The sequence below is a fragment of the Manis pentadactyla genome, chromosome 3 (assembly GCF_030020395.1).
Source record: "Manis pentadactyla isolate mManPen7 chromosome 3, mManPen7.hap1, whole genome shotgun sequence".
In the NCBI taxonomy this organism is placed as follows: Eukaryota; Metazoa; Chordata; class Mammalia; order Pholidota; family Manidae; genus Manis; species Manis pentadactyla.
Genome location: NC_080021.1, coordinates 41,954,310 through 41,976,769, shown reverse-complemented (window position 1 = coordinate 41,976,769; position 22,460 = coordinate 41,954,310). Strand labels below are relative to the sequence as shown.

General features: G+C 40.3%; 1 protein-coding gene across 14 annotated transcripts in view; it reads right to left on the bottom strand.

Moving 5' to 3' along the window:
* Positions 1-3,846: 3,846 nt before the first annotated feature.
* NIPAL2 (NIPA like domain containing 2) overlaps positions 3,847-22,460 on the bottom strand; it is a 67,519-nt gene continuing 48,905 nt past the window's right edge. For 8 of the 14 annotated variants that reach the window (XM_036875799.2, XM_036875809.2, XM_036875816.2 and 5 more), the window contains 7 exons: positions 17,028-17,124; positions 13,577-13,712; positions 11,598-11,686; positions 8,452-8,660; positions 8,011-8,074; positions 6,812-6,906; positions 3,847-5,452 (listed from right to left, as the gene is read on the bottom strand). In XM_036875799.2, coding sequence (XP_036731694.2) covers positions 5,237-5,452; positions 6,812-6,906; positions 8,011-8,074; positions 8,452-8,660; positions 11,598-11,686; positions 13,577-13,712; positions 17,028-17,124 — 906 coding nt within the window. In that variant the 3' untranslated portion in view covers positions 3,847-5,236. Of the gene's footprint in view, positions 5,453-6,811; positions 6,907-8,010; positions 8,075-8,417; positions 8,661-11,597; positions 11,687-13,576; positions 13,713-17,027; positions 17,125-22,460 lie in introns of all 14 variants that reach the window. The other 6 variants (XM_057497868.1, XM_036875834.2, XM_057497867.1 and 3 more) reach the window with 5 other exon arrangements.

Below are 22,460 nucleotides of genomic sequence, written 5' to 3'. Positions count from 1 at the left end.
AGAGCTGTCCCCTCTGTGCCTTCTAACCTGCCTTTCCCATCCTATCAGCTGGCTTCCTCTTCATGTGACCCCACATTACAGATGTTTAGCAAGCTTCCTCTGAGCTACTCAGCTTCTCTTGTTCTTGGGCCTCCTTTGATGTCCAGATTCTACATGTGCTGCAGAGACCAGCTCAATACGTGTATTAGTCTAGTTCTTGGGCTGCTGCCACAGAGTACCGCCAACGTGGTGACTTAAAACAACAAAAAGTTTATTCCCTCTCAGTACTAGAGGCCAGACGTCTGAAACGGGGACCAGCAGGGCTGTGCTCCCTCTGCGGGCTCTGGGGAGAACCTCACTGGGTCTCTCCCGGTCTGGCAACTGCAGGCTCTCCTGGGCTTGGGGCTTCATGGCTCCAGTCTCTGTCTCTAGCTTCGGGTGGCTTTCTCCTCTGTGTGTGTCTTTTCTTCCTCTATTTCTTATAAGGATGCTTGTTATTGGATAGGGTAATCCAGGATATCCTCCCAAGATGCTTAATTATATCTGCAAAGACCCTGTGTCTAGGTAAGGCCACAGTCATAGTTTCTGGGGTTACAAGGTAGACATATCTTTTTGAGGGGACATTATTTAAACCATTATAATCTCCAATTCCCTTGAAGACTGTCCCCTTGCCAAAAGTGACCTCTCTGCCCTCTGGGCACCCATGTCCTTTATTCAAGCCTCTTAAGGCACTTTTCATGTTCTTTTGTATAAGATAGACAGTTTGGTATGAGTGGTGAGAGTGTGGGTTGCAGAGTCAGATGTCCTGGGTTCGGATCTTGGCTCTGCCACTTGCCAGCTGAACTGCACTGGTCTAATCACTTTACTCTTTTTGTCAGGGTCAGGATGCAGTGGCATGTGTAGGGCACCCCATTTAAGAAGCCACTTATTCTTGGAGCCCTGCAAGTGTGGGGGAGGCCCTCTCACCTCCCTGTGAGATTTCAGGAACTTCCCTAAATTTCATGCCCCATGTCCCTCTCTCGCCTCAGCCCCCATCCCTGACTAACTCTTGCCCTGGTTTTTCAATCTGTAAAATAGGGATAATGACCTCTTGATAGAGAAATTATAAGGATTAAATGAGTAGCACAAATAAAAGGTTTAGCACAGTGCCTGGCACACATGAAGAAATCGCTCAAGAAATGAAAGCTGTTGTTTTTCTGACTAGAAGGTAAATTCCTGAAGAGCTGGTCTTCATGTCTAATTCATTTTTATCTTCCTAATAACTTCAAACACTGAAAAATAGTATGTGATCAATTATGTTTGAGCGAATTAGTATTTGCTAAGTTTGAGGCACTTGGTAATTGGGTTAGTAGTAATTGGGCAAACAACTCAAGCTTCGAGTCCCTGGATCAAGAGCTCTTGAGCTGATTCATTTCCTTGTTCGTGTTTCGTGTTCAGGTTTAGTTGAGGTGCTTTGAACAGAAGGACTAGAGCCCAAGCCTCAGAAAATTGCTGAGGTTGTTTTTCAAATTAGAACCATGAAGGAAAAGGCTCCTAAAGTGGGGTGCATGCATGCTGGAAGGGTTAGCTTGCATCTGGAGAGCAGCAGCTCCAATGTGCAAAGTGGCTTTGGTACCTGCGTGCTGGTCCCATCAGGAACGGATGGGCTGGTGCTCGTCGGTTATGCACTTGCCAGCTCCCTGGGAAGGAGATTCTTCTCTGGAACATGGAGACCACCTTGCATCTTGCCTGGAACTCTGTGCAACTGTTGGCAGCATCTGGCCCAGCTGGGTCCACCCGGCAACACCACACTTATTTGATATTGGGATTGATATTCCTCTTTTACATTGCGGTTGGGACTCTCAATAAAGACTGACATGGAAGGAGTTTCCTCCCGTTCTAGCCAAAAATGTTTCCTTGGATAGGACACAGCTCCTGCAACTGATCTGCTCTCCTGGCACAGGATAGCATGTTGTGTGGTACCCTGAGGCTGGTGAGAAAGGGGACAGACTCAAGAATTCCTGGGTGGGAAGGCTCTTCCCTGCATTTACCACAACTGCTAAAACACTATGCTTAATAGCCCATATTTGCATGGAAACTGTGCATCTGTAGAATTTTATTTTTTTACTTCAAGATGGCCATAATTAGAGCCAGACTGTTGATGAGTCTGATGATTAGAAGCAGCTTCTCAATTCCCCACAATCATGTGGGGTTCAATTCTGAGATCTGGTTCTAAAAGTTCAAAATGTGTGGTGTTTATCTAGCAACCTCACTAAAGCACTCTTAGTCACTGGTGCCAGACACATGCATTAGGTTTGCGTTGCCCAGTTTGAGGATCACCTCTATCAGGAGCCACAGAATTCCAGTGAAGTCTGGAATGGTGTTAGGAAGGTTCATGTTAGTAACTGCTATATTTATGTCCATAATATCCCTATTAAATTAGCAAGCATGAGGCAGCCTTTGGTGTGACTGAGCGGGTCCAGTCACCGTTCATGGCTGAGCTGCATGCCAGGAGATAAGGAGCCTGAAGAGGGCTCTTCGCTTCAGGAGCTTGGCCTGGTGTCTCTGCTCTTTGAGTCATGTCCACCACTGCACCGGGTGCTTGTGGAGCCACGCTTGCACATTATCACCACCACTCCTCAACAGCTCTGAAATAGCACTGATCTATGAAGTCTGTCCTTCTCTGTCACACAAGAGAGTCTCCAGGGGCTTGTGGGAAAGGAATGGGGGGTTAAAAAATACATTCTGAGTCACTGCTTGAGAAGTTTATTTTATTTTTCAAGTGATTCTGGTAATGAAAGTATTATAGAGCGAGCAAACACTTAAACTGGAAACCACCAGATGGCAAAGTCCTCTGCTTTAATCTACTACCTGAGAGCTAACTACTACTCATTTCAGAAGCTATTATCAACTGGGCGTGTGATTGGAGATGTGTGATATAGGTACAATGCTCACAAAAGAATCACTGCCTTTAAGAGAGAGAAACTTGGGCACAAATGATCTCATTGCTTCCGTTTGTATCTTACATAAGCAGCAAGATGCTAATGTCAACATCAAGACTTGGTTCCACAATCTTGGAGTATCTAGTTTGTCATGAATCATGAAGTGTCATTTTTTAAACTCTCTTAAATGCCCAAGGAGCAAGAAAGAAGCTGCACAGGAAGGGCAGAGAAGTCTAGATCAGGGTTTGGCAAGCTACAGCCAGAAGACTGGCCCCATTTTTGTAAATCAAGCTGTAATGACACCCAGCCACACTCACCCATTACACATTGTCTAGGCTGCTCTGATGCCACAGCGGCAGAGCTGGGTAGTTGGGACAGATGTTGCATGCTCAACAAACTCCAAAACATCTACTCTCTGCTTCTTCACAGGAAAACTTTGCAGATCCCTGGTCTAGACAAATAGTCAGTTGAGCCAAGTGTTGGCTAAGGGTCCCCAGCTCATAATGTCAAGGACTGGGCTGGCTTTGGCTGTGCTCATGCACCGTGTGATTCAGAAAACCTGACAAGCCAGTACAACGACACTGCCTGTTCACCTTACTTTGGAGAAGCAGTCTGGAAAGTAAAATTAGGTCTGAATATATTTTACATGGACTTATAAAGCACTGCTGGATTGCTTAAATATGCATAAGGCAGTGTCATTTCTCAAAACTTTTAAAAGATGCAAATGTTGGCGACCACTCAAGTATTGGGATTATGCTTGTATCTGTGCAAAATTCTACAATGCTCAAAACCACGTGCTGTTAAATGTAGTCCTACTTCAAGTAATTAACTCTTCAGTCTAATTATGCCCCCAATCTTTGAAACCAGTTTTAAAAAGTCATCAGACACATTTCTTAGCTGATCCTTCCAGTGCCAACATGTTGGACCAATTCAGTAAAACATGCCATAAATTATAAGACTTTTATTTGAATTAAGGAGACACTTTCCACAATGGCAAGAATTGTTACCAGGAGTTCAAAAACCAGACATGGGCTCTAGGCTATTATTCATATATTGGTGATGGATTCAAATCTCCCCTTTGTGGCCACGTCTGGCTGGTCAGAAGTGCAATTATGACAAAGAAAGACTTGAAGCAGCTCAGTTTTGGTCTCAGTACCTCTGAGGTAAACAACCTATACAAATGCAAGACAACTGCTGTAACAGTATGGTTCTGGCATGTCAGAAGTGACCTGAAGGTTTTGAACTGTCATTAAGGATAGGACCTATTATTTGATGTTGGTTACAATGAAGATTAGTTCTTTTCTTCTCATTTAAATATTAGGTAGATAATAAACAACAGATATGATTATGGACTCTACCTGCAAATGGGTCTTAGTAGACATATGTGACTAATAGCACCAGAAAAGCCAGGGTACAGGAGCACCTGCCTTCCCCTCTAGACTCAGAGACCACCTGGCTAGGTGCTGTGTCTACAGACTGAAAATGGCTGAAATCCAGTTTCCTAATCATAACTATCCTTTTACTTAAAAGAATTTATAAAGCTTGAGATAATGACTTGGGGAAGAAATAGTGTGTTAGTGAAAATGTCACTAAGAATATAAACACAATTTTTGAGACTTGTGTTGAGAGTTAAAACATATAAACACACTTGATAAATTATAAGCACTAAACAAATCCAGGCAGTAGGATATGCAGTTTCCAGTTTCAAGTTAAGTATAATAGGACCATACAGCTGAATAAGATGTCATCATTCTATATTTTTATTTTAAAAAACTGGTCCTACTTCTTAATTTTTTCCTTTCTCAATCTTAAAAAGTCCACTAGCCAAGGGCCTTTAGTTTTGGTATGCACCATCACAGACTGCCACTTACAAGTACTAATTTTAAAGACACCCTCAATTTTCAAAGGATGGTTGTTAGAGGGCTAGTTTTCAGAAAAGGTGATTCACCATTCTAATTCAGGAACAGAAACGTGAGATCTTTATGAGAGGCTCATAAAAGATGTCTTAGGAAAAATGAATGTTCTCAAACCCTTGGTTCAGGAGTGGGGTTGTAGGGTGAAGTGTTTCTTTAAATCAAAGCAACTGACACTATAAGCCATGTGGGGAAAGCAGCCTATGTGTTCTGCAGCCAAATCGTGAATGCACATTTTTGTGTGACATTCCTGCTTGGTTTGCCAGGCTCTAATGAAGACCTAGATGGTTAGACGATCACTGGGGAGAGGTCCAGGGTGCGGGGAACACTTCACACTACATTCCACAAAAATATTAGTCTGTCAAAGTCTAAGAAGGCCCTGATGGTCCGTAGGAAGGGGGTGGGGTAAAGGACTGACTAATGCTAGCACATGTCAGTGTAAAATAGCTGCTGACACAAACTGAACACGTGCAATCTTTTACAAAGGTGGTCTGAGTAGCAGGCCAACAGCCATCCCTCTGGCATTCTAGACCTCTTTCTTCTCTCCACTTTGGCTCTTTGTTGAGTCACTCCCATTAGGCAAAGTTCCATAGGATAAGCCATCTGAATCTGGTTGTATTTTGTCCAACATTTGTTTCCCTGTGTAGATAATAATCACAAAAAAATATTTTGAGGTCTTACACAAGAATAACTTCCATAATTCATCCCCTATCTAGGCCACATTTTTTTCCCCTTTTCTCATACTATGCGGTCTCCCTCTAAACAGAAGAGATAAATGTCACGGAAGAAAAGCCCCACGGAACTCCATGCCCTTCATACGTGAGCGTGCGCCATCCACGTGAGAGCACTACCTGCCCACCCCCAGGACCCACGATGCCGGCATGGAAACCAGGGAGGAGCAGCCAGGAGATGAGCACGGGGCAGGCTGCCACCTCCAGACCTGTCTCCCTAGTGTTCTGCCTTCTCCACATTTAGTCTACTGCATATAACAACATAGGAAAATAGTCTTTCACAGTGGCTTCTAAAGCTGGTATTGATCCTACGTATGGGGCTTTGTGAGGTAAAAAGTAGAGTTAAAGGTAAAAGTAAACTTTATTTCCTACCAAAGAACTTCTAACCACACAAGTCACCTATGATGCACATCTCTGCCATGAACGCCAATTGAACGCTCTTAGCTGGTAAGATAGTTCAAATGGGACAGAGAACACAGAATTCTGAGGGCCATATACTCAGTTGCGGGGACAAGGTTGTAATGGTTTTGCTTCAAAGGTTGGGTCTTAACAGAATGGTGGAGGGATCTTTGAGAACACTACTAGTTTTGTCTAGAAACCCAGAGGCCACGCCAAGTCCCTAGCACAGCTGAGACTGTTGGGCGTCAGTGGGCAGGAGAGGAGGTGAGGACATGGCAGACTGTTTCCTGTGTTCTGGATATCGTTGTCTTCTGTTGTCTGCATGACTAAAGCGAGTTATTTCTCAGTGCGAGTGGGGAACTGGACAGACAAAGCATGTTCAGTAGATCAGGATGAATGAGGGAAGTGGGAAGGGAAAACATTCCTCATGCTCAGGTAGCCGTGGAGAATGTCCTGCCCGGCCCACAGAGCACGGGCACCTCGGCCTCCCCAGGACCCGTGTGCCCCTGTGGCCTAGCCCACCGGCCTCAGGTGCTCCCCTCCCGGCTCTCCCCGCAGTCTGCTGCTGGCAGCCATTGTCTGCTCCTTGCCCAGCTTAAGGAAGCTCAAAAAGGAATCTTGCAACATCACCCAAATGAAGAAAACAAGGCCAGTTTTCTTATATCCCCAGTGTTCTGTGCAAAACTGACATTCAATAAATGATTATTAACATTTACAGTTAAAACATCACCTTTGGTTTCATTAAATGTATATTTTTTAAGGATGAGAACTATGTTTTATATTAATTTCATACCCAAAAGGATACCAGCCCTTACTAATTTTTAAGGATAAAATTTTCTATTATAAATTAAATAATTTATAGTTTTACCAGGAATATTTCCAAAATCAATGTAAGACTGTGGCAGATGTTTCTTTTCTCGATTTCTTGTGACCAAGAACACACCAAGGAATGACAGAAAACACCTGTAAGAGTAATATTAATAAGGAACACAAGAACACTGAAACAGTTCATGGCATTAAGTAACTGAGCTCCATATTCTACATGATGACATAAACCTCGTTGGTTTTGTTCTTCCTGTTTCTCATGGTCAGTTGCCTAGAACTTGTCTTAATTGCTGCAGCAAATAATATTTGTCCCCAGAACCAAGACGTAGGTAGCTTCCAACAAATCTCTGCCCCAAGTTTTTACCATCTGGAGGCTAATTTAGGCTCTAAACCCTTTGGGTAGAAGCTAGGTCTCATTTGCTATCCACGCATGCCCAGGTCCATTATTGGCATACAACACAACCAAAACAGTAACTTATTCTTTACTTTTCTAATAAATTTAGTTGTCCTTGGTGATAAGAATAGTCATAATTTCCAGACCCCAGAAGTTCAGCCTCACCCAAATATCTTATGAAATTGAATTTTCAAGACAGATGTTTTTCTACATCGAAAACAGCTCAGGCTCAAGTTCATGTAACAATCAGCATGGGGAACACCGGCTCAAGCAGCAGCTGAGCCAGTTAGGAACCAACAGACAATCCTGTACATTGGAGATATTCTGTCAAAGGTCTGCTCTCTGTTTGCAAAAATGCAATGATGCTCACCAAATCTTCCAGAAGGGTTAAAAAAGCTAGGTACCCAGACATAAAAAAGGGATGCTACCAATCTGATGTTATTAGGCCCAAAGCTAATAGATCTTGGCCTTTTATTCTAGGTGATCCCAAAGGCATCTGTGGCTCCCTGACTGAGATCTAATGCAAGGGTTCCCAGAGTGAGGTGGGTCTAATACAGTATGAAAGGGGTGTGGAGAAGCTACAGAGGCCAGTGGATTTATCTTGACTTTGGCTGGAACTGAAAATCCCCAGTGTTTCAGAACCCACAGAGAGATACCTAAATCACAAGGTCAAAGACACTGAGTCCCATGTATGGTGTTAAATCAAAAAATAGATTTCTTGTAGGAGCTCAGGGAACTGATGTTTCTTATACTATTTTCCAATTTTCTATTCCTCAGGTACAGTGTCAAAAGGCCCTACATAAAAGTAACAGGATTTCATATATCTCACCTCTGAGACAGTTACTCACCCAAAAAGATAGATAAATACAGTGAGAAAAGCTGCTCCAAGGAATTCCTGATAAAATATGATACCTATAACAGGAATAGAAGACAAATTAATTGTAGCATAAGAATATTTATAATAGGTACACGTTGTTTTTCAAATTCTGTTAATACATTATTTTTTCTAAGTATGGTTACCCTTAAAATGCACTTCAGTAGCTTAGTTTAAAATGTTAGTTGCATGCCATATTTATATTTTCAATGATTTCAAAAAGAACATAGATTTCCAAAAAGAACATGATTCCCAAAGGAGTATCATTATTATAAAATCAACACAACTGACATCACTTTTACAAACAGAAATGTCTTATCCAGCCCAGGATTTGTCCAACTGGAACATGCAAGGAAACAAAACTTTCATGACATGTCCCACCTACGGTTTTAGGCCAGGGGTCAGTAAGCCTGACCTGAGAGGCTGGGCGGACCCTGGGGCTTCTGACATAGCATGTGCACTTCAGGCCAGCTGTTGTCCGTGCTGTTACTCTTGGCAAGGCCCTGCGGTCTGCTGGTGTGGCCACACGCTCCCTCAGGCGCTGGAGGACACTGTAGCAGTGACGTGCTACCTCAGCTCCATTCTCATTGCCAGTCTCCTCTCCCATTTCTTTCTTCTGTTGTTCTTTTTTGGGTGAAGGAAAACATGGATACATCCTTTACTCTGAGGAGACTGTCTTCTCCGTTTCTTGGTCTCAATGATTTCTTCTTGGTCTGAGGTCCCAAAGCCTTCACAGAGTTTTTATACATCACTTAGAATTAAATTTTTGTGTGGGTGGTGGTAGCTTTGCTAGCTAGTTGACAAACATTTGCTGAGACTTCTGTACGTTAGCTTTTGTGCTACAGATACCGTGATGGACAAGACAGTCTCTTCTCAGGAGGCTTTCTCAGGAGGAAAGGAAATCTCCTTTCCTAGAGAGTGAACTTATAGAAAGGAGCCACATCTGATGCTAATGAATCTTTGTTGAATGAACATCTCTGAAGCATTATTGCATGTTATTACACACTTCCTCATAATAATTTTAATGTTTTAATGTTATTCTAAGCTAATGTACCATAATGTGCATTTTTAAGGGCATTTTAAGTTACTCTGAATTTTTTTTTGCTTTAGTAAAGTAGTAATAAACTTTTTTGTACATTTTTTTCCCCAGTATTTCAGAATTTTTTGTCGTCATTTTAAGAGGAATTTGTTTTAAAGGATGGAAACATTTTCTTGCTTTAGAATTGTAATAAAATACATATAACATAAAATTTACCAATCTAACCATTTTTAAGCTTATAGTTCGGTTATGGTAAGTATATTCACATTGTTGTGCAACCAATCTCATGAACTTCTCATCTTGCAAATATACCCATTAAACAACAACTCCCCATTTCCTCCACCCTCAGCCCCAGGAAATCACCATTTTACCTTCCCTTTCTTTTGGTTTGACTACTGCAGATACCTTATGTAAGTGGAATCATACAGTAGCTGTCTCTTTGTGACGGGCTTATTTCCCTTAGCATAATGTCCCAGGCTTACCCATGTTGTACCATGTGTCTGAATTTCCTTCCTTTTTAAGGCTGAATAATATTTAATTGTATGATATACCACATTTTCTTTATCTATTCATCTGTCAATGGACATTTGGGTTGCTTCTACCTTTTGGCTATAGTGAATAATGCTGCTATGAACCGAGACATATAAACATCAGTTTGAGTCCCTGCTTTCAGTTTTCTAGACATAGACCCAGAGGTGGAATTGCTGGATCATACAGATTTATGGTTGATTTTTTGAGGAACTTATACCATGTTTTTCACAGTGGCTATCCCATTTTACAGTCCCACCAACAGTGCACAAGGGTTCCAATTTTTCCATGTTTTCACCAACACTTAAAATTTTCTGTTTGTTTCCTAGTGATGTAGCCATCCTAATGGGTGTAAGGTGGTATCTTCTTGTGATTTGATTTGCATTTTCCTAATGATTAGTGATGATAAGTGATTTTCATGTGCTTATTGGCTGTTTGTATGTCATCTTTGGAAAAATGACTACTCAAGTCCTTTGCCCATTTTTAAAATTGTGTTGTTTGCTTTTTTTGTCATGGAGTTCTAGGATCAAAGAGTAGAAACATTTTTGAGGTTCTTGATAAAAACTATGAAACTCAGTTCTGGGAGGGTGGTACCATGCCACCCGACTCCTGAGAGTGCCTGCAGGACTGCAGATTGTCAACAATGGTTATTGCAATGAAAGAACAAAACAAAACCTTTACTAATTTAGTAGGCAAAATATGGTATCACATTTTAAGCTATACTTTTTAATGGAGGCAAAGAGAAGTAAGTCAAGAAGCTTCACCTCTGTTCCACACTTCAGTAACATTAGATGAACTGTTATCATCCTCAGGAAGTTCAGGCCTCCCTGATCATCAACTACTCAGTGCCGAGCATTGTGATCCAGCCCTGTTGGTCCTCCTGCAAAACCTTCTTTTCAGGGGAACTACTCATTCTCCCTGTCCTTAGCACATTAATATTAACTATTAGGCTGTATGCAATGCCTACAGCTCTTATATGGCCTTGTTCTTATTCCTTTCCAGTAATTCTAGGGCACACAAATGTTCAATCTTTCCTTACTTTCTTTTGGCAACAAGCTTAAAGTGCTAAAAAAAAAAAAAAAAAAAGCCTTGGGATATAATCTTTCTCTTTAAAAGTTTCAATTTCAGAAAACAGAAAATGCAATAGTTACTTTTAAAAACTGCTCACTGGCAGTCACATTGTTTGCCATGAAATAAAAAAGATGTGCCAGTTAGGAAACAGATAAATCCCTAATTACCTCCAAAATACATAAACTTTGCAATGGGAAATAAACTCCCAATACAAGAAGGTAGTAAATACATCCTTGAGTCAATACAAGGGAATACCATATCAAGCTTGGGAGGGAAATACCTGAATGTACTATATTTTGTTTTAGACCAAGTTTCAAATTCGTACTTCTTTTTAAAAACTATTGTATCTAATATATAAAAAAAATTGTCTGTAAATATGAAAGAACTGCAATAGTAAAAAGAGGTCAGAATAGCAAAGGTAATGGTGTCTGGCTTTCCCTGGAACACTGGTTTCAATTTTAGATCCTGCTTTCTGATGAAGGTGGCGAAGGGCAGGGAGGAAGTTAATGGAACTGTGGGTGTGTGTCCAGAGACAAGACCAAGAGGACCCGTTAGCTGCTTTGATCGTCAAAAGGGCTGGCAAGGAGAACAGGCCAGAAAGCAGAATGAAGGTGAGTGTCTTGAATTCATAGGAAGCTAATTTCAGCCCCAATATAAGGAAGTACTTCCTAATAAATCTAGTGCTCCAAATACTCAGTGTGACCCAAAGCGGGACTGAGTTGTCTCGGGAGAGAGAGAGCACTGGGGAGCATTCACACAGAGTAGAATAACTTGTCCTAGAGGATGTTATGGAAGAAATTCAGACACTGGCTGGAGGCTACACAGTTCCTTATAACCTAAAGTTTCCTTGATTTTCTCATTTACTCTGAGAGAATGCTTTTGTGTGAGGTAGAATCACCTAAGTTTAGAAAGCCAAAACTCACCTGCAATAATGGCACTGGTTGTAAAGAATATGTGGTTCACTGGCACCACCGTCGTTGTATTGTAGAGTTTCGTGGCTTGATTCAGGAACCTAGAGCAGAAGGCACTACTGAAGCTCTGGCTTTTGGGACGCTCAGCAATAAGTTACCAATAACATCAAGAAATGCATGTTCTTTAGCTACAACTACAAAGGGAAAGGAAGTGCGGTAAAAGGGCATTTCCAATCAGCCGTCATAGCTTATATGCATCTGATGTATGAGATCAGATGTCAGGTTTTATGGTCTGTTTAAACCAACAGCAGTAACAATGAAAAGCAATTAATCATATTCTGAGGCCACAGAAGTTTGAGTTGGAAGCGATTCAAGCTGCTGGACCAGTATCACACTGGGGCTGATTCATTAGGATAGACCCCAGAATCTGTTAAATATCATATCTGGGGAATAGTATAGCTATCCATTGACATGCCACGTGCCAAGAAAGAAGATGGAGACATAAAGGAATGTTTAACGTTTCAAAAACAATGCTCAGTACGCCAGCTGCAGAGCACATGTGGGAGCTCAGCTTCTTACTTTGGCCACCAACATGATTCAGAGCCACACAACTGCACTGTGCTGCCCAGCCAGACACAGAACCTTTTTCTAAAACAGGGCATTCCACTGACATCACCTGGGTACTTTAAAAAAGCACTAATGCTTAGGTCCTATTCTAAACAATTGAAAAAAATTCTAGGCAGCTGCAAAATATGGTTTCTTGTGAGTAGAGCCCAGGTGCACCTTTGTGTGTATATGCAGGCGCATAGATATGTGCATGTATACATATATGTCCGTACACATGGACAAACAAACCTCCTCAGGTAGTTTTAATGGGCAGCCAGTTCTACAGTTCCAGTTCACACAGCTCTAGGGTGAAAGATGCAGGGACTGAAGGGTGATAGGAATGCGGTTTACCTTCAATTGTATCTGCCTTTTAAATTCATAAAGAATGGTTTAAAAATGATGATGCTAATCACTAACTTCCAAAAGATATTACAGCAGTACTAATCAGTGCAGAAGGAGAAAGAGAGATGAAATACAACAGCAAGATTCAGGTATCAGAAACACACTCAGTCATACAAGGAAATGATAAATGAAACAGGGACAAACATTGGGTTTCTCCAGTAATTCTCTATACTCTGGTAACACTGCCTGTGTCCAGCCTGTAACAATTAGCCTTTACTTCTAGCACGTATGGAAGGAACTACTCTCTTCCTGAGTCTGGGCTTTGATTTCCTAGCTGGCACTCGGATGGTGCTTTTTTATAGCATTTGGGATAAACAGAAAACTTTCTGGTTGACTCAAGAGAGCCTAGGAAGCAAAGGCATAATCATGGTGTGGAATGGAGGGGAAGTGATTGGAGCAGATGGAAGTGGGGGGAGAGAAGAGCAGAAATTAAATATGTTCCATGTCACCACTATGAGGCCCCAAGAGAAACATAAAACAATCATTCTGCAATCCCATGGGTTCAAAGAAAATTCTGGCTAAGATGCAAAGTTCTGGGGGAAGGATTTCCCTCCCGGCCAAACGTCTGGTTTTGTCCATCCCCGGGCAATTAATGAGTATGAGCTAAGAAATGAAGGTGAAGGGTTCACGTATTTCCTATATTTAGAAATCCTGAATGTAGACCTGCCCCTTTGATTTATTGCTAATGACAACCTGCGTACGATGGATATTAATTACAAGCAGAAGAGCATCAGGAAAGTATCAAAGTGCACTTAGCTGGATTATGGCTGCACTTTAGAACTCACAAGATGTGAGGGAAATGCTTAGAAAAATTGGATGCGAAAGATAAAGCTAGGCATGCTAGCTGAGGATAAGCTGTAGACCTTTCACCCTTAGAAATCAGTTACATCTAATTTTAATTATTATCTGAAGGCAATAAAGATTAATGCTCAGAGAAGCACAGGAATGTTGAAAGATTAGTGATTATGCAGAAGCTAACTTACTTGACTTGGAAAACACAAGATGCTATCATGACGATAAACATGATATAGAAGATGGGATAAGTTAGTTGCATTTTATCCATCACAGAAAATGTGATCATGCCTGAGACGGCTTTTCCTGAAATAACAGTCAATGAGGCTGAAAAAGAAAACAAAAACACAAAGAAAATACATATTTGAGGTAGAATTACAAATAAATACCTTAAGTTTACACGGTAGAGTAGTATATGCCCCAATTATGGGTTAAGGTGGAGGACTGCTGTGAGAGGTGCAGGGTAAGATTTGACACTAGCCAAGCGGCAGTCCTGTTGCTCAGGCTGTACTTTCAATCTGCTTAAATCAGCTAAAGAGCTGCTGTGTGCCTGTGTGCTTTTTATCTTTGGTGCAAGATGCTTATTTTCTATGTTGAAAGGAGAAAATAGACTGCAGAGGGTACAATTACAAGTAGATGTGAAAGGAGGAAACAATGAAGGGAGGAGATAAGAAAAGTCAGATCATCTATGTAACATTAATGGGAAAATAACTATTAAACTATACTGAAAAATTTTAAAGCCAAATAGATGAGAAGACTGGAAAGTGGAAAGCAAGTCACTCAGTGAGTTTACTAAAAGTTGTACTAACTCTATGTATGAGCCCTTTTCTTAGTAAATGCATAGGAGTCTCATTAAAAATATTTTTTGACAAAGACGCTAATAGGAAGCAGGATCAGAGCTGAGTATTTATTTCTCAGAGCCAGCCATAAATCTGAGATTTTCATAAGCAATGTCTATTTATTTTTTATGCTAAAGAAGAACCTATTCTTATGAGAACAAATTTTTCATAGGTTCCAAGTAGCAATGAAGAAAAAGTGACTTGATAAAGTTATGTCAATATGAAAGCAATGAAGCATTTTCTGGAAACATTTTCTACAGGGAGAAAATAGTGTTTTCTTTTCGTATTATGTCCCTTGAAATTGCTGATGCATATAATTCCATAACTCAGCTGAACCCTACAGAAAGTTGAAAAATAATTTTTACAAGAAATAAAATACTTGTAAGTCAAAAACAATATGATAGAGAAATACTACCTTTGTTGCTGTTGATCTACCTCATCATAATATATCTGAGCTTTAGTCTTTGCAGCTTTTAAGAAAGTATTTTATATATATAAAGAGTATGCTTTAAAAAATAGGTGATGGCAACCAGAAAAGGCCTCCCATTTTCCAAAAACTGAAAATATATTTTAACTCAAAGAGTAACAGGACACACTTCCAAAGTAGGCATTTTCTTTCCATTAAAAGTCCTAATTAACAGAGGAGACCAGGTGGTAAGTTCTAAAAACAACCCCCAGTGTGAACCGAGGCCCTTACAGCTGGGCTTCTCTTCATCATAAAATGTCTCTCGACCTGGTCCTTTGACATATTTTCTTCAGATTACAATGATGGTGACATTTTAGCTAATCTAGGAATTTTAAGTATCTACAGAGATGTGTGTTACTTGATGGTTTAAGTTTGTAAAGTTAGCTCTTGAGGGACCTTGATTCCCTCCTAAACTTTGACTGAAATTAGAATACAATGTGGTTATGGTCTTGTGGTCTGAACAGCCAGGTTTCCCAAAGGGATCATAACAGACTGGTAGTTGAACACACTGTTCTATTAGCCTCAGAACCTCAGGATTCACTGTTTCTATTTTGTTATTATTTTCTGTTTTTATTTCACTGTGATATGAAAATGTGGTCTGTACTATTCAGCTTCCTGGTATTTATCAAGGATTTTTTTTGTGGCCATTTACGTGAACAACTTTTGTAAATGCTACATAAGCACTTGAAAGAAGATGTTATTCTCTCTTCTCAGGATTTAGAGTTCAATATTAGAGCTGCCGGATCAAAATTAAGTATTCAGTTCCTCTATCTTTACATATATTTCTGTCTACTTATCTTTTGTGGGCTAAGAGCAGTCTCCTGCTCCTCTCATATTTCTGTTAACGTAGTTCTCAATACAGCTGCTGCCCAAGTCTCCTGAGTGTCTCCAAGCCCCGGTGCCTCCTCCTCCCGACGCTCAGTCTTCCCAGGATCAGCGACTAAACACTAAAGGGTGGGGGGAAACCAGTATTCTTTGTTGCTTTTAATGCTTCTGCCTTGATTTGAACTTGGTTTCTTTTACTTTCAATCTGAGTTACCTTGTTTTAGACAAAATATATTGTGAAGTCAAAATATTTCACAACCAACAACGGCAATCAAAATAGTGCTATATTAGTAATTCTTATAGAGCTGAACTGGAGCAAACTGACTGAATCCAATTTCAGAATCTTTTCAAAACCAGACTGGGAAGTTTTCTGAAATTCAATTTAGAAATCTTTTTTTCACTAGGTAAACTTACCTCATTTGCATTTATGACCAGAACTGATATGCATGATCTTAATTCCATTATTTTACTTTCCTATTTAAAATTTCCTTTATTGTCAATATTTTCCTATATAATGTTCATTTTCTCTCTAAGTTGTTTGCTTTTGTTCTTCTTATCTGGTAACTTAGAAGGAAACAAATATAAAGCTGCTTTTCTCTTCTTTAGATCAACAGCATGCCTGAATATGGTATAAATTTGTTTCTGTAAGTTAACTATCACAAATACAAATCTTCCAATTCATAGGAGATAATTAGTTGATGAGATGCAAAAAATGAAAGTTCCAGCACCTCATTAATCTTGGGGCTGCAGTCCACCTCAATGGCATAAGTATAATCTACAAAGTCATAGCAAATAACATACAATGTGTGGGTCATCTTACAGGCAAAGAAGAGGCAAAGGGAGAATTATAAATAGATTTTTATAAAGGGAATTTCCCAAATGATCAGTGAGATCTCCTAGTACAGAAATATACAAGTGTGTGTGTGTGCATGTCGTGTGTGTATGTGTGTGTGAGAGAGAGGAAGTGAGGAGGTAGGATAGATTAAAAAATATAAAGTAGGCTTATCTAAGCATCAGTTTTTGGATCTTATAAGGTGCCTCTGGAAAAAAGGAAATAGGTGGGTAAACAATGAATGAAAGAAATGTTATATTTCAGAAAATCATACTGCATACATCTACGTTTCTTAGTAGCTATTGTTTAAAGTTTTTTAAAACAATGCAAACAGGACAGGTTTTAATAACTAATTCCTATTATGAAAGTTTCAGTTGGTCATTTGTTCCTCTTTTAATATTTTTTTCAATTACTTACTAAAAAAAATCTTCAAATTGTCAGAGCAAATAAAATTATGAAGTAAAAATCCTTAAAATATTCTTAAAAGAATTAAACATATGTTGATAATAGTGATGGACATGCAAAGTATAATTTGCATAACTGAGACTCAGTTTCTTTCTATAGATCACAGTTGAAAGTACAAGCAATGAGAAAGGAATAGCATGCTCAAGTATCTTCCTTCAGACCTTCTCTCTCACCACTGCTAGATCAGAGACTAAGGGAACAAAGGACAACCTTACCTAGAAGTGCCACCAGGGTTAGCAGAATCACAATGTGCTTCATTCCTTTTCTTTTATAAACATACAGGAGAATGCAGAAAGCTAGTATTTCTAAAATCTAAAAATGAAAAAGATGAAAAAAAGCCTAAATTATTCTACACGAAATCTTTAGAATGCCACACTTCTCTTTCTGATTTTGCAACAATTCTTGTGTGAGAGTTGAGTGGAGTCCCTAAGGATATAAGTATATGAGAGCAGCATTAGGAGCCTCTGCAATCCCACCCCGGAGCCCTAACAACCCCTACATGCCAGTGACACCCACATCTAGATATCCAGTCCTAACCTCTCTGCAACTCTAGTCTCATTTTTCAAACTATCTCCTAGATATTTCCACTTGCATGTTTAATTGCCATATCATGTGAGAGTGGGCAACATTTAACTCCTGATTGCCTACCTTTTCCACCTGTTCTTCCTGGGCCTCACCCCCTCCGGAAATTATGTCACCACGTGTCCTGCTGCCCAAGCCAAAATCTCTGCCCTTCCCCTGTTTCCCTCCCTCCTGCCACTTCCCACTGACTACTGAAAATAGCTTCTAATTCATCTTGGATTCTGCTCTTGCCTCTATGATCCAGCCTTTCAGCAGCCAGAGAATTTATGTAAAAACACAATTTGGGTAAAGAAATATTACATCCATAGAGAATATCTAAGATATACATATAAGGAATCTACAGTAATATGAGAAGTACTCATGTGCACTTTACCCAGGCTGAGAAAGAGAACCTGCAGTTCCTTCTGGAGTCTCTTGTGTTCCCCTCCTCAAATACGCTCCCCTCCTGCTACAACTCCCAAGGAACTGCTACACTGAATTCTGTGTTTACCATTCACTTTCTTTACAGTTTATCACATTTCTATTTGTCCCCAAATGATGCCATTCACTTTTGCATATGTTTGGACTTGATATAAGTGGACTCATACTTGCTTTCACTTGCTTTTTCCCCACTGTGCATTATGTCTATGAGATTCATTCAGGATGATACATATACTACAAATATAAATTAGATCCAGTCATTCCTTTGCTTAAACCTCCTATGGTTTTCTATTACATTAAGAATAAAATCCAAACTCCCTCCTGGATTACAAAGTCTCAGCCAGCTTCTCAGACCTCATCTTGTACAGCTACCTCATAGACCGTCCAACCTGTGCTAGCCATAAACGGCCTTTTAATTCCCTCAGTTCTTTCCAGCCCTCAAATTGCTTCTGCCTTTGGGCCTTTGCTCTAATTGTTCACACTGCCTGGAATGTTTTTTCCTTGATCTTTCCACAATGTCTTCTTCTAGTCATTCACCTCTCAGCATAAATGTCACCTCCTCTGAGAGGTCTTCCCGACCACTATGATATAACAGAGCCACTCCATCACCTATTGTACAGCATTTTATCATCATCTGGCATATTTCCTGTTCATGTATTTATGTGTTTCTTGTCTATCTTCTCCACTAGCACATCACTTCTATAGGAACAGGGACCTTATCTGTCCTATTCCCTATTCTACCTCTAGTGCCTGGCACATAGTTATTCAAAAAGTATTTATGGAATTAACGAGTAAATTACATCTCAAATTTATTATGAACAACTTGCCAAAAAACCAGACCTAATGTCTAATAAACTGAATGCTCAATAAATACTGACTGAATGCCTAAAATTTTCCTACCCCTTAAGAAAACTATAGTTTAATATTGAGTTCTCAAATTTTTTTTGTATTAAAATATTTTTCTTTTTTGAAATCCTTAAGACAACCTGAAGCAAAGCAATTTCTTTTTTCAAAGAGATGGTATCCCTGGACTGAAACCATAAATATGAATGTTTACCTTTCTGACATCAAACAAGCAAAAATACCACCACTAATTTTTCTTAAAAATTACCAAAGTTTGGCATATCTCCTCAGGCAAGGGAAACAAAAGCAAAAATGAACAAGTGGGACTATATCAAACTAAAAAGCTTCTGTACAGCAAAGGACACCATTAGTAGAACAAAAAGGCATCCTACAGAATGGGAGAATATATTCATAAATGACATATCCGATAAGGAGTTGACATCCAAAATATATAAAGAGCTCACACGCCTCAACAACCAAAAAGCAAATAACCCGATTAAAAAACGGGCAGAGGATCTGAACAGACACTTCTCCAAAGAAGAAATTCAAATGGTCAATAGGCAAATGAAAAGATATTTCACATTGCTGATCATCAGAGAAATGCAAATTAAAACCGCAATGAGATATCACCTCACACCAGTTAGGATGGCCACCATTCAAAAGACAAACAACAAAAAATGTTGGCAAGGATGTGGAGAAAGGGGAGCCCACCTACACTGCTGGTGGGAATGTAAATTAGTTCAACCATTGTGAAAAGCAGTATGGAGTTTCCTCAAAAAACTAAAAATAGAAATACCATTTGACCCAGGAATTCCACTCCTTGGACTTTACCCAAAGAAAACAAGATCTCTGATTCAAAAAGACATATGCACCCCTACGTTTATCGCAGCACTATTTACAATAGCCAAGAAATGGAAGCAACCTAAGTGTCCATCAGTAGATGAATGGATAAGGAAGAGGTGGTACATATACACAATGGAATATAATTCAGCCATAAGAAGAAAACAAATCCTACCATTTGCAACAACATGGATGGAGCTAGAGAGTATTATGCTCAGTGAAATAAGCCAGGTGGAGAAAGACAAGCACTAAATTATTTTACTCATCTATGGAGCATAAGAATAAAGCAAAAACTGAAGGAACAAAACAGCAGCAGACTCACAGAACCCAAGAATCGATTAACAGTTACCAAAGAGAAAGGGACTGGGGAGGGTGGTTGGGAAGGGAGGAAGAGGGGAATAAGGGGCAATATGATTAGCACACATAACATAGGGGGTGGCACGGGGAAGGCAGTATAGCACAAAGAAGACAAGTAGTGATTTTATAGCATCTTACTATGCTGATGGACAGTGACTGTAATGGGGTATGTGGTGGGGACTTGATAATAGGGGGACTGTAGTAACCACAACATTCTCATGTGAAACCTGAATATAAGATTGTACATCAATGACACCTTAATACCAGAGTTTGGGACTTTACTACTTTCAGGGCTGCATTTTACTTACAAGCCCTCTCTAAATCAACATAAATCTCTATTATTTTAATTCAAGGTTTTGCTGGTCAGTTTTTTTCTTCCTTTAGTCCTCTCTGTGGTCACAGAAAGCAGGAGACCCATTATCTTCCTTACTTAAAAACTTTCTCATTAAATATAGAAGAGTAACTCATCCCTTAGTCTCTTCTTTTCCCTGGTAAATTAAACCAATTGTTTTAACTTTTCCTTTTGGACTTATTTGCCAGGACTTTAATTTAATCAAGTTATGCTACAAAAGCTATTCAACTTCCATCTCTTTGCTTCCTGGAAAGGGGCCATCCATACACTGGGTTTCCCAACCTCTACACAGCTCATCAATTGTTAACAGAAATATCCCTCTTGGCTTCTCTCCCCTCAACCACAGGCTTCCATTTCTCATGTGATATAATAACAACCAGCTCACAGCAGTGTTTGGGACCACGGTATTCACTGCTGGAGAGAAAACTCTTCCTGCACTGTGTGCAGGGCATGTTAGCTAAATCTATTAAGCACACTGATTATTAATTTTAGGAAAATGGGGGTAGTTATTAGTTCTAAAAATCACACATGGCTTTTCTGCAAATTCCATCTCTGTGACTTCAGATAAATAAAACATGCATTCCCATGTCATTCATAGAATGACTATAGTTGCCCTGGGTTCTATCTTGTGGCAAGAGATCACAGAGCTCTCAGGAATAAAATATTCAGGTAGCATGAATTAATGCTCATTTTCTTCTAGCAACATTTTTCTCCCTCCCTGAATATATCAGTATTAAAGAGTATCAAGATTTCTACAGGTTGCTGTGACCCAGCAAGAGGCCACTCTGCTGACTGCCATCTCAGAGATTAGAAAGAACAACAGCTCTTACAGTGCACTCACCGCACGCTTCACTTGCACTAATTCACTGATCCTCTAGGAGGTAGGCACTATTACTATCCCCATTTTACAGATGAGGGGACCAAGGTCAGAGGGGTTAAGTGATGCAGCTCTGTTGGGCAGAATAACAGCTCCCCAAAGATGTCCGTGTTCTAATCTCTGGAACTTGTGCATATGTTACTTACATGACAAAGGAGCCTGGCAGATGTGATTATGGCTATGGACCTTCAGATGGGGAGATTTTCTTGCACTAGTCAAGTGGGATATAATCACATGAGACCTGAAAGCAGAAACCCTTCCTAGCTGTGGTCAGAAAGAGATGTAATGTGAGAAAGCCCCGAGTCAAGGAACACTGGTGGCCTCTAGAAGCTGGAAAAGGCAAAGAGACAGATTCTCCCTCAGAGGCACTAGCAGGAATACAGGCCTGCCAGTCCCTTGTTTTAGTCCATGAGACCTGTGTTGGACTTCGGGCCTTCACACCCGCAAGACAATATAAATTTTTATTGTTTTAAGCCACTAAGTTTGTGACAACTTGTTATAGAAGCAATAGGTAACTAATTCAGGCTCTGGCACTTCAGGTCCTTCCAGACGAACAGAGTCTTCAGGATGAGTATTCTGAGCAAATTCAGGGTTTTCTGGATCTGTTCTCCAATATGATTAAATTTAAAGGCACTCATGATCCTGTTTTCAGTGAGTACATTGGCAGTCCCAGGAATGATGTGACAGAGAGGCACAAAATTTCACCACTGGATGCCCCACTTTCAGGACTAAAATCTAAGCCCAGGTTCACCTCATCTTCTCTCATCACATTCTTTCTTGAAAGGATAGTTTCTGATGTGGCTTCCTTGTCCGAAAGAAACAAGCTCTGCAAAGTTTCTCTCTGAGGCCAGCCAGGTTGATCCTTGCTGGTCAGCTTTTATTAGATCTGCATAGAGAGATGTGCAGTGAAATGAACTGGAGTGTGCAACCCAGAGGTGGACTGATGGGTCTTGAATTCTGGCTCTGCCACTTAGTCTTTATGTGACCTTGGACAAGGTACCGCACCTTCAATGCCTTAGTTTCACCATCTGCCAAAGTACAGGGAAGAGGTGCTGATAAAGGCCAGACTGGAGCCAGGGCTCATGCAGACCCAGGGCTCAGCCTCCTCAGTGAGCACCGCTGCTGCCACAGTAGAAGTGTGCCCTACGCTGCACACTCTCCAGATACACTGCCCTATACAGGACTGCAAGTGCTGCGGACCTGCATGCAGACAACAGAGCAAATGAACCTCACACAACGGATACTGAGGTCTTATAAAAACAGACTTCTTGCTTCAGGTTTTTAACACGTGGTGGTGGATTGTAAAGCAGCTTTGCAGAAAGGCTGAGTTAATAATCAGCTTTGGGTATAGGATTGCATCAAATGACAGGTTCAGCC